This window comes from Girardinichthys multiradiatus, chromosome 18 (assembly GCF_021462225.1).
Source record: "Girardinichthys multiradiatus isolate DD_20200921_A chromosome 18, DD_fGirMul_XY1, whole genome shotgun sequence".
Taxonomy (NCBI): Eukaryota; Metazoa; Chordata; class Actinopteri; order Cyprinodontiformes; family Goodeidae; genus Girardinichthys; species Girardinichthys multiradiatus.
The window spans coordinates 28,200,905-28,214,256 of record NC_061810.1 but is presented as its reverse complement, the minus strand read 5'-3'; the positions used below and the strand labels follow the sequence as shown (position 1 = coordinate 28,214,256).

The 13,352-nt window shown below is 41.8% G+C and overlaps 1 protein-coding gene across 1 annotated transcript in view; it reads right to left on the bottom strand.

Annotated features, from left to right (window-relative positions):
• The window catches only part of drd2a (dopamine receptor D2a), a 108,171-nt gene that overhangs the window by 16,666 nt on the left and 78,153 nt on the right, over positions 1–13,352 (bottom strand). The window contains exon 4 of the mRNA XM_047390678.1: positions 858–994. Coding sequence (XP_047246634.1) covers positions 858–994 — 137 coding nt within the window. The remainder of the gene's footprint in view (positions 1–857; positions 995–13,352) is intronic.

Sequence of the window (13,352 nt, the reverse complement as noted above, 5' to 3'; positions counted from 1 at the left end):
CTGCCATTAGGTACCGAGATGAGATCCTCAGACCCCTTGTGAGACCATATGCTGGTGCAGTTGGCCCTGGGTTCCTCCTAATGCAGGACAATGCTAGACCTCATCTGGCTGGAGTGTGTCAGCAGTTCCTGCAAGATGAAGACATTGAAGCTATGGACTGGCCGCCCGTTCCCCAGACCTGAATCTGATTGAGCACATCTGGGACATCATGTCTCACTCCATCTACCAATGTCACGTTGCACCACAGACTGTCCAGGAGTTGGCAGATGCTTTAGTCCATGTCTGGGAGGAGATCCCTCAGGAGACCATCTGCCGTCTCATCAGGACCATGCCCAGGCGTTGTAGGGAGGTCATACAGACACGTGGAGGCCACACACAATACTGAGCCTCATTTTGACTTGTTTTAAGGACATTACATCAAAGTTGGATCAGCCTGTAGTGTGTTTTTCCACTTTAATTTTGTGTGTGACCCCAAATCCAGGCCTCCATTGGTTAATAAATTTGATTTCCATTGATGATTTTTGTGTGATTTTGTTGTCAGCACATTCAACTTTGTACAGAACAATGTATTCAATGATAATATTTCATTCATTCAGATCTAGGATGTGTTATTTGAGTGTTCCCTTTATTTTTTTGAGCAGTATATATATATATATATATATATATTCATATATATATATATATATACATATATATATATATAAAATCACTACTACCCAGCACTTACACTAGTTTCTAGGGTGGAAATGTTCATACCCAATGCCATTCATGCCATTCAGCACCACCGCTGCTCAAACAAACACTCAAAATATTTTTCAGTGACCGCAGAGCAGCTTTTGTACTGAACTCCTTCTTACCTGTGTTATTGAGGCCAAACAGCAGGGGACATGATATGGCAAAGGACAGAACCCAGACAACAGAGATCATTATGGTGACTCGTCTCCTGGAGCTGTAGCGTGTGTTGTACAGCATCGGCATTGCCACTGCTGTGTATCTAAAAAAACAAGCAAAGAAGAAAGCACCAATATTATCATGTATAATAGCCAGACACCTGTTTACAGTATAACAGCTTAAGTATGGAAAACATTCTTTGTATTCATTATTTTATTATGTTCACCCCTCTGCTACCTGCATGTTTTTTTTCAGTTGGTGGGATGTTTGTTTTGCCTGAAGCACCGCAGAGAACATGGAGTCCACAATTGGGTTAAACTTGAAATGTTGCCTGTCATTTGTGATCAGATCCTTTTTGATGTCGGACTGGCCCTTTGGAAACAGTCTTGTGCTGCAGGCTTCAGTTCACATCAGAATGAGATACTGTAATGCAAGGATGTGTTTTTTTTCTTGTTGGATAAAAGACCTTATCATTTAACCTTGCACCATTGTTTAACCTTATTAGTACGCTGGTTGTAAATACCAGGAAATGAACACCATTTGTATTTTCCGGCTGGAGAGACCTCATTCATAAAGCCAAGGGGGGTTGGCTTGTTTGGAGACTAAACAGCATTGGTGTGATAGTTAAAATAAATTGATACTGTAACATGAAATAAAGAAACATTTGCTAACATGATAGATACATAATGAAATAAAACGATTTAAAATGAGAATATTTCATAATTAATACCTTTAAAAACATATTCAAATAAAAAATCTTCAGAAAATAGAAAGTCAGGTAATATCAACACATTTAAAACAGATGGGTTTTCATGCTGGCAGACTGAGGCATATTTAAAATAGAGTTAAGAACACAGGGATTGTGACAATTTGAGGTAATAATTTGCATTAACTATTTATATTTCTCTCATTTAAGGATGGTTTGAGAAAATTTACAACACGTTTATATGGAAGCAAATCGTTACCATATTTCAAATGAAAAAGCATTTTCAGAAATGCTTTTTCATTTTAAGAATGTGGCTGCATTGTTTGACTCATAAATGAAATTAGTTATCAATAATCCTATTTGCATTTTAATGTTCTTCTTCACGACTGCACATTCTTTCACTTAATTAAAATGAAAAATAAAAATACTTTTGAGATTTATTTTTCAAAATATGCCCCAGCAAATAGATACCAAAATTCAATTTGAAATGTAAAATTCGAAAATGAAAAAGCATTTCCAGAAATGCTCTATAATAAACCGGCTGTTTGTGCAATAAATCTTCGTCATCCTTTCAACACGTCACACATACACATAGTGCTATTTATTTTCCATGTCAAGTAAATACAATCACCTTATGTTATGGGTCTAAAGCTGTTTATTAAATAATAATCAATAATGAAATCATTATTTAAAGGTAACAGGCTATAACAATAATGACAACCCATTTGCCGATAATCAGCATCAGCTTCCACAAAAACAGCGGCAACCGCATTGGCAAGCTTTTACGGCCGGTCTGGCACCTTCTGGCATCCTCGCGGAATCCCGTGCCACCCTGCGGCAGACTGTGGCAGTTCCGCCACAGCCTGCCACCAGAACTACCAGTTCTTCCTGCCACTGCCACAAATTGAGCTCGGTCCTGCTGCAATTCAATCAATTTCTCGGCATGTTTGCAATGTAATGCACTGCAGACGTGCACAGCGCCTCCCACCGAACAAGATGGGTAGCTCGGTCAGCAGGGAGCTGAGGAAGGGCGGCTGCTGACGTCACTCTTCTGCGCCCGCAGCTCGGAATGCTTTTTCGTTTTCGAGTTCTAAGGCAGTACTTTGCGGACAGACCACGAAAACGAAAAAGCAATGTCTGCTTTGTTTTCTTTTTGATTATGGCATAAAATGTGCAGGCGTGAAGAAGAAAATGCAAATGCAAATAGGATGATTGATTACTAATTTTATTTATGGGTCAAATAACGCAGCCGCATTCTTAAAATGAAAAAGCATTTCTGGAAATGCTTTTTCATTTTTGAATTTTACATTTCAAATTGAATTTTGGTATCTATTTGCTGGGGTACATTTTGAAAAATAAATCTCAAATGTCTTTTTCTTTTTCATTTTAATTAAGTGAAAGAATGAGCAGTCTTGAAGAAGAAAATTAAAATGCAAATAGGATTATTGATAACTAATTTCATTTATGAGTCAAACAATGCAGCCACATTCTTAAAATGGAAAAGCATTTCTGAAAATGCTTTTTCATTTGAAATATGGTAATGATTTGCTTCCATAGTTTTAAGCATAAGAAAAGAAACGTGCAGTTTGTGATTTTTTAATTTGCGCTCAAATTTTGATTGGCTGCTCGGGTGTTCTCATACTTATACTATTAAAATGGTTTTCTACCTAATATTCTTTCATAAATAGATACAGTAAAATATCAACAAATCTTCTTAAATTATAGAGACCTAATGAAACAAAATAAAAACATAAAATTAAATAAGGTATTTTTTTAATGAAATAACTGTATATTGTTAAATCAGAATCAGAATCAGAATCAGCTTTATTGCCAAGTTCGTACATACAAACAAGGAATTTGCCTCCGGTACAATTTGCTCTTTTGTTCTGTTTTTGCATTACAGAATATACAAATTTACAATTTACAATGTACAATATACACATATCTAATAAAAAAGGTGCATTTGCAACATCTGTATGCTGTTGTTCTGTACTCTATTGAATGTTCATCAGAGAAACAGCCTGGGGGAAGAAACTGTCTCTGTGGCGGCTGGTTTTAGTAAACAGTGCTCTGTAGCGGCGGCCTGAAGGTAAAACTCTAAACATTTTATGTGCAGGGTGTGTGGGGCCTGCAGAGATTTTGGCAGCTCTTTTCTTGACCCTAGACCTGTATAAGTCCTGGATGGAGGGAAGGTCAGCCCTGATTATTCTCTGTGCAGTCCTGATTATTCGTTGCAGTCTGTACCTGTCCTGTTTTGTGGATGAGCCAAACCACACTGAGCTGGATGAAGACAGGACAGACTGAATGATGGCAGTGTAGAAGATGACCAACAGCTCCTGTGGAAGGTTGAACTTCTTGAGTTGCCTCAGGAAGTAAAGTCTCTCCTGAGCCTTCTTTCGAACAGTGTCTATGTGTGAAGACCATCTCAGGTCCTCAGAGATGGTGGATCCTAAGAACCTGAAGTGGTCCACGGCCGATACAGTGTTGTTGAGGATGGTGAGGGGGGTGTATGGGGGTGGTGTTCTCCGAAAGTCCACCACCATTTCCACAGTCTTGAGTGGGTTCAGTTCAAGGTAGTTCTGACTGCACCAGTGTACCAGCCGATCCACCTGCTGTCTGTATGCAGACTCATCACCGTCCTGGATCAGTCCAATGACAGTGGTGTCATCTGCAAACTTAAGGAGTTTCACGGACGAGTCCGATGAGGTGCAGTCATTTGTGTACAGAGAGAAGAGGAGTGGGGATAGAACACACCCCTGGGGGGCACCAGTAATAAACCTTGAATTGCCACCTTAACGTGGTGGAGGAGTTTGAGTGCTCGAATGATCCTAGAGGCTAAGTTGTCTGGGGCTGAAATGGCCCTGGTAGGGTCTCCCATGGCAAACAGGCTCTAGGTGACGGGTCAGACAAAGAGCGGTTCAAGAACCCCTCATGACGACTATTAAATCGAGGCAAGTGACGTCGCCCGGTATGGCGGAGACGGGGTCCCACCCTGGAGCCAGGTCTGGGTTCGGGACTCGTCGGAGAGCGCCTGGTGGCTGGGTTGTTCCTCACGGGACCCAGCCTGGCCAAGCCCACTACTCTGGAGTGGCCCACGGGGAGAGGCGGCGAGCTGGGTTGGGTTTGCTTGTTGCCCCCCAGCTCAGCCGTCTCGTGTTGGGGTTTACCCCAGTGGATGAGAGGGTCGCATCCCTGCGCCTTCGGGTTGGGGACAGATCTCTGACTGTCGTTTCGGCCTACGGGCCGAGCGGTAGTGTGGAGTACCCGGCCTTCTTGGAATCCCTGTCGGGGGTGCTGGATAGTGCCCCTTCTGGGGACTCCATTATTCTGCTGGGGGACTTCAACGCCCACTTGGGAAACAACAGTGACACCTGGAGAGGCGTGATCGGGAGGAATGGCCTCCCCGATCTGAAACCGAGTGGTGTTTTGTTACTGGACTTCTGTGCTAGTCACAGATTGTCCATAATGAACACCATGTTCAAACATAAGGGTGTCCGTCAGTGCACTTGGCACCAGGACACCCTAGGCAGGAGGTCAATGACCGACTTTGAGGCAAAAACTCGGGCCTGGGAGGAGTTCGGTGAGACCATGGAGAAGAACTACCGGTTGGCCTCAAAGCGATTCTGGCAAACCGTCTGGCGCCTCAGGAGGGGGAAGCAGTGCTTTGCCAACACTGTTTACAGTGGGGGTGGGAGGCTGCTGACCTCCACTGGGGACATTATCGGGCAGTGGAAAGAGTACTTCAAGAATCTCCTCAATCCTGCCATCACGCATTCCCTGGTGGAAACAGAGGCTGGGGACTCAGGGTTGGACTCTTTCATCACCCAGGCTGAAGTCACCGAGGTGGTTAAAAAGCTCCGCGGTGGCAGGGTTCCGGGGTGGATGAGATTCGCCCTGAGTACCTCAAGTCTATGGATGTTGTGGGGCTGTCATGGTTGACACGCCTCTTCAACATTGCGTGGCGGTTGGGGACAGTGCCTCTGGACTGGCAGACTGGGGTGGTGGTCCCACTTCATAAGAAGGGTGACTGGAGGGTGTGTTCCAACTACAGGGGGATCCAACTCCTCAGCCTCCCTGGTAAGGCCTACGCCAGGGTATTGGAGAGGAGAGTCCGGCCAATAGTCGAACCTCGGCTTCAGGAGGAGCAGTGTGGTTTTCATCCCGGCTGTGGAACACTGGACCAGCTCTATACCCTCTACAGGGTACTCGAGGGTTCATGGGAGTTTGCCCAACCGGTCTACATGTGTTTGGTTGACCTGGAGAAAGCATTCCACTGTATCCCTCCTGATGCCCTGTGGGAGGTGCTCCAGGAGTATGGAGTCTCTGTACAAGCGGAGCAGGAGTTTGGTTCGCATCACCGGCACTAAGTCGGACCTGTTCCCGGTGCATGTTGGACTCCGGCAGAACTGCCCTTTGTCACCGGTCCTGTTCATAACCTTTATGGACAGGATTTCTAGGCGCAGCCAAGGGCTGGAGGGGGTCTGGTTTGGGGACCAGAGGATTTCGTCTCTTCTTTTTGCAGATGACGTGGTCCTGCTGGCCCCCTCTAGCCAAGATCTACAGCATGCGCTGGGGCGGTTTGCAGCCGAGTGTGAAGCGGCTGGGATGAGGATCAGTTCCTTCAAGTACGAAGCCAAAGTTCTTGACCGGAAAAGGGTGGCTTGTCCTCTTCAGGTTGGAAGGGAAGTCCTGCCTCAAGTGGAGGAGTTTAAGTATCTCGGGGTCTTGTTCACGAGTGAGGAAAGAATGGAGCGGGAGATCGACAGACGGATCGGTGCGGCTGCTGCAGTAATGGGGTCGCTGTGCCGGTCCGTTGTGGTGAAGAGAGAGCTGAGCCGAAAAGCAAAGCTCTCGATTTACCGGTCGGTGTACGTTCCTACCCTCATCTATGGCCATGAACTTTGGGTCATGACCGAAAGAACGAGATCCCGTATACAAGCGGCTGAAATGAGCTTCCTCCGTAGGGTGTCCAGGCACTCCCTTAGAGATAGGTTGCGGAGCTCGGCCATCCGGGAGGGGCTCGGAGTAGACCGGCTGCTCCTCCGCATCGAGAGGAGCCAATTTAGGTGGCTCGGGCATCTATACCAGATGCCTCCTGGACGCCTTCCTCGGGAGGTGTTCCAGGCACGTCCCACCAGGAGGAGGCCCAGGGGACGGCCCAGGACACGGCTGGCCTGGGAACGCCTTGGGCTCCCCCCGGAGGAGCTGGAGGAGGTGTCTGGGGAGAGGGACGTCTGGGTGTCTCTGCTGAGTCTGCTGCCCCCGCGACCTGGTCCCGGATAAGCGGAAGACGAGTACGAGTACAAGTTATAAAACAGATCAAATATTACTTGTTAAATAAATTGATATTTTCATAGATTCTAATATAAAATACAATGATACAGTGAAATAAAAAAGAGCAAAAGCTTCTAAAAATTAACATATTAAAGTAAAACTAATATGTATAAACTATTAAAACTAAAACTAATTAATAAAATGATAAAGAAAAAAAGAAATCGACCAAAACTATTGAAACCTCATAAAGTGAAATCAACTGTTTCATAGCTAATAATATGAAATAAAATTATACAGTGTACATAAAAACAGAGCAAACCCTCTTACAGCAAAGGAGCAAGCTTTTTAAGGGAGGCTGGGAAGTATCGTCCCTTGATAATTGGAACACACTTTCTGGTCCCCTTCCTTAAAATTGGGACCAACACCTGTGTTATCTCACTCCTCCATGCGGCCACCCTACGGAATGTATCTAGGATCTCGTTCTTTTGGTTATGACCCAAAGTTCATGGCCATAGTTGAGGGTAGGAACGTAGACCGACCGATAAATCGAGAGCTTCGCTTTTCAGCTCAGCTCTCTCTTCACCACAAAAGACCGGCATTCCCACTACTGCAGCAGCAGGCACCGATCCGTCTGTCGATCTCCCGCTCCATTCTCCTCTCACTTGTGAACAAGACCCCAAGATACTTGAACTCCACGTGAGGCAAGAACTGCCCTCCACCCTTTTCCGAAAGAAAAAGAGAACCATGGCCTCGGACTTGGAGGAGCTGATCTTCATCCCAGGAGATATGTTATACAATTTTCATACTGAAATTGTATCACAGAAAAAAGGGACTTTTCATGTATGACTGAAAAATAAATAAATAACTGAAAGAAAAAGATTTTCGCCTTACATGTGTTGTTCATCTCAGGTTTTTATCAATTTCATATTGTTAATTTTTTTTTTTTATGTTAGCTACTCGTGTGCATGTACTTACTTGCATGTAAGGTAAAGTAGATAAGAAATACTTCTGGGTGATGTCAAGAAACAAAACCTAGCTGCCTCTGTTTCAAAAACATTTTAGTTGTCCTTTTTTGAAAAAAGTGTATAAAACAGTTTTGTGTGTATATAAAATATGAAAATTTTAAATAGACTCGTTAATTTAGTTTTTTTCTGAAGTTGTAAGTTTGAGAGTTGAATGCTAAGTCATACATTTGTGCTATCTCTATTGTAGCAACAGCCAAAAGATAAAAACACCATCAAAATAACATATTCATATAATGAATCGCGCTTTCTCTGTGTGTTCTTCTCACCTCTTACATAAAAAGCATTTTCCTCTTCTCTTGCTTAATAAGGGATTGGTCATTGTTAGAGAGCAAATACTCCATCTGCTACTAATCTGCTCATCCTTTTTATGCTTGAATTCACAAAAGATTTAGCAACAGTCTTTTGGCACATAAGTTTGACTGCTACCCACAGCTGCTACACTGATAAAAGTAAACAAATTAATCTGGGGCTGTTATCTGGACTTATACAAATCAGTCTCAGACGAGTGAACACACAAATGTACTGAAGCTAAGGAAGGCAACTTTAGATCAACTCACGCTCATCCCCTTATTTCCATTCTCAAGTACGCAGCACGCTCACACAATTCAGTTGAATACCATCAACATGTAAATGTGGATGCCATTCCTCTCTTGCATGCTTGGAACACTAGCTTACAATAGGCACAAATAGAAATCAGCATTGATATTATTCAGATCAACCAGATATTTCTACAAATGCAAGAGTCATCCTGCATTCCTCTTCAGTGCTTTCAATAAGAACTGGAATGGTCTCCACATGTGACGATGTTTTTCTTGCATGTGGACTCTAAAACACAGCCAAGCAGAAAATAATGTAAAATAAATCAGGATCCAAATCTACAGAAGGAAAATATGGGGGATGTCTTACTCTTGGTACTACATTACATATTCTGGAAGTCAGCTTTACAAAATGACATCTGACAGATTTATTAATAAAAATTCCAGCTTTTCACTGCGTCCAGCAACTTGTGATCTACTTTAATTGATTGGCAATGATAACTTAAATATGATAATTTGCAATAACCCATCAGGTGTTGTTAAATTTAAAGACTGCACATACTCAGTTTTTAAATGATTTCAAGTTATTTGTCGCTGCTCATCATTCAGTTATATTGAATTACAGCTGACTTAGATAAAAATTTTCTATGAGAAAGTTTTGTAAATGGCAAATCTGACAAAAATTTAAAATGAGACTGTGACGTTAAATCCAGTACCTCAGAAGGTTTCTTATAGTATCTTCTTTCATTCTTAACTGCAAGACCTTAATTTTCTTTTTCACTTGCACCTGCAAGGTTAGAACCTAAAATTAGTGTTACTGTAACCCAGAGTACAAAATGCAATTTAAAAACTGATATAATCAGTGTTGTTCAAGTTCTAAATTCAGTTCAACCAGGCTAAAAGTACTTAATTAATATTCATAGTTCAAAATCTAAATAGAAATCAGGTGTACGAACCATTTCCATGTCCATTAAAGAGGAAGAGATTGGGAAAAACAGCAATTTAACCGCAAATTGGTAGCCCACTTTATTACCTAATTCAATAGACACAAATTTATTTTTGTATTATTATATTCTTAGTTTTATTACATTCTCAATGTAATACAACTTATTTTACTTACTTTTTTCTAAGATGTGTCTAAGTGTGTTTCATTGTGGTTTCTCAGCCTCCAGGCTCTAACTATACCAAAACCTTCTGCTCTGACTTTGTTCTTAAATTACCTTTTCAATACACTGCACACTGTCCTGAGTTCACTCTTTCATTTATTGCTCTGTAACAAAGTAATGGTTATCGCATTTATTGGTACACGTGGAAATGAAAACATTTATGTTTTCTACAACTATCACGTTTTAAACATGCAGCAGCTTTTTTGAATTTAACACCACACCGCAATAGAGCTTTGGGGTGTGGGACAATGGGCCTTGAGAGCAGGGGGGGAACACCATGCAGTGCCCCACTCTGCTATATTTGGCCCTGTCCTGCACTTCCATTTTATAGCACTAGTGACACATTTAGAGTTTTAGGGTTGGGGTGGGGAAGACTCTGCTGTCAACAAGCATTGGGTTATGATACACCCCAGCCAAAACCCCAATTTTTACAATGTACTTTAGACATACACATCTTCAGTCATCACCACACTTCACATTACCAAATAAATACTCACAAATACCATGACGGGGGTCTGTGCTCAGGGAGCACGGTGTGGTCCCCTGGCTCCTGCCACAGAGCCTGTGCCGGTTCAGTGGGGACTGGGGGTATGAGGATGACCTGGGGGTCTCTGACAGCACCATGGGGGGCCCCTGCTGGGCCCGTCTGGTTGCTTATGGCTCCCGGAGGTGTGTTGGGCTGGTTGAGCACTGGGCTCTTGTGGGTATCCCTTACTGTAGACCTTTTGGGCACTGGCCCCCCCAGGGTGAAATACAATCTGCCCCTACTACGTTGGGTTCCCACTGCTCAAGTGAGCTGGTGCTGACCCAATATGTTGGGGGCACTGGGGTGTCACCCCTGCTTGGTGCTGGGTGGTCTTGCTGGTGGTGGTTGGTGCAGGCCTTGGTCCGCAGGGGGGGACCGGTTCCTGGGCTTGGCCTACATTGCTGGGAGTGGCGGTGTGGCTGGGTTAGAGGGGCTTGGTGCCCTGCGTCTCGCTATGTGCCTTTGTGGCCTTGGGGCTGCTGCTCCTGTGCCTTGCTAGCGACCTACTTCTGTGCTGGGCTCATGGCTGCCCTGGGGTGATGCTTTATGTCTGGCTGCCTGGAACTGCTGTGGCCTTCCAGTGCCAGGTTTACCTGCCCTTTGCTGCTCTTAAGTGCTGTGGATTGCAGGCCTTCTTCCGTTCTCACCACAATTACAAATGTACACTTCCAGGTGACAAACTCGCACTCACACACAACCACTCATCACAAACACTTATTTCTACACATATGCTCACACACACACACACACACACACTCACACACACACACACACACACACACACTTACACACACCAAATACCAACACTTGATTACTCAAAATGGTTTAAGGTCATATACACACAGGTTACTATAACATCAATGTGGCCTGCCTTCTTTGATGCTGGATTGAATCTGGAATGAATAAAGTCAATCACGCAATTAGGATACTGTCTTGAGATATTCTCTTTGTAGAGCAAAACTGCCGTGGCACATGTAGGCAGCCATCTGCTCCATATTATATATGTTTATAATACAAATATACATTACATATATACCAGGTCACGTTAAAGTAAAAACATTAAATATGTAACAGCCTTTTTCAATTTAAACTTGTGGTTTTGCTGTTGACCCCGGCCTTATGATTACAACTTCATTGGGTGTTGTATTTAATTGTTTTGACTTTAACCTTGGAGATTCCAAATTTAGCTTGGAGTACAAACAGAATGCACTAATAGACAACTGATCATTGGGATTAGAGTAGTCTTTCCCACAATCGTATGCCATAACATTGTCATAAGATAACATTTCTGTATTAAAAATATTCATTAGTCTTTATTTTCTAAAAAAGACTTGATTTGGATTTCTATTAGCTGTAAACCGTAATCAAAATTTAGAGAAATTAATGCTTAAAAACCATCACTCTGTGTGTATTGAATGGATATACAGTCAGATTCATTACATAAGAATATGAGGCCTGTTTGTACCTTTTAAAATTAACAACCTTTAAGCAGGTATTAAACATACTTTTCAGTAACGCCAAATTTCTTTATTAAAAATAGTTTTATTAGCTTTAAGTGGAAAATATTCATATTTAACTGAAATAAAGATTTAAAAACCTGAGTCTGTGTTTAATCTACCGTATCTATATAATGTGTTTCACTTAGTGAATTGAGTTACTAAAATAAATGAACTTCAATTTATTGAATGTGACGGTAATGCCTGGTTGATGCGGCAAGATTTTAAAATTGGTGGTTGATTTTCAAAACCTGAGAGACCCCACACGATGACATAAAAGCGTAGGTATAACAAGTTTGGTCCTACAATGTTATAGCCACAAGGCAAGCACAACACACCACACACGAACAGATTTCACTCACAACCATTCAGATTGGTAATTTTGCAAATCCTCTCCATATCAAACATGAGTTCAGAGTAATTCCCTTCTATGTTTCTGTCACCTCGCTTCTTATTGTCTACTTGTCACTGTCAACAGGCTGCATGCTGTCCTCAGGGAACATCCCACATGGATATTGGGCCAAGATACTCAAACATCTTGAATATCCCCGATTTGAGGTTGAAGCGGTCCCGAGCTGTCTATCTTATTCTTAACACACCACATACAGCAGAAATATGTCAAAAGGTTATCGTAAGATCCATCACGATGATCGGGGCATGTCGAAAGGGGAAGATCGGGTCAAAAATTGGCATAAAACTCCTCATGTAAACCAGGCATAAAGTGAGTTCCACTTTTGGAATTTAATTACATAAATCTGTATTAATGATTTATAAAGCTGCACCAATTTATTAAGCTTACCCCCACTATGCAACTCTTATACAGAAAAATATATTTAATATACATTACGTTGTCACTGCTGCCATCTGCTAAAATCCAATGAGACAGTGTCTGATCACTGACAGATTAGATTAAATAAATCAAAAATCAGCACAAGGGGAGGCAAATTATAACATAATTAATTTTCTTATTTGAATAGAAGATAAGTCTTCAATGTGACTTTTTTTGTACATTGGAAATGCTTCATTGTAGTTATTTTGCTTTTCTCTTACACAAACCTGGTTGCAAAGAATCATTTTAGCTCCCTCCCTTATTATACGAATAAAAAACGTCTTTTTAACTTTTTATCATCCACTCAGTTCTTAATCCGAGTTCTTGGATGAATTTTCAGATTTGATTTTGAGTTAAAACTAATTAATTAGGTGATGCTTTACTGGGACTGACAGAAACAGTTCAGTACTTTTCAGTAGTTTACAGTAGAAGTAGAAGTAACCCTCAAAAACAGTGATACAGTTTCAATGTACCTACACTGAATAATGTCACCTATATGAAAAAGAATGCAATCAGCTCCTTTATTTAAGTTGGAGAGGTATGTTAAAGCAAACATTAAGACAGCTTTAAAATCATGAATAGTTTATTAAGCTGATTAGTTGATTAGTATATATTGTTATGAGAGAAAAGCTGGTATCCCAAGTTTCAGCATTACAGGTCTTGCTTTAAAAAAAATATTCTACTTGAGATTTTAATTATATTCTCCAGCAAGAAGATAACGTTTTCGAGTTTGTTTGTCTGTATGTGTGTGTTAGCAACTTTTGTTGAAAAAGTTACAAACAAATTCTTATGCATTTCTTTACCAGAGGTTGGTCTTAACCCAAGGAAGAATCCTTAAAAATTTGGTGGTGATCTGGATCATGATATGGATCAGGGATTTATTTTTAAAGGATGCCTTATCAT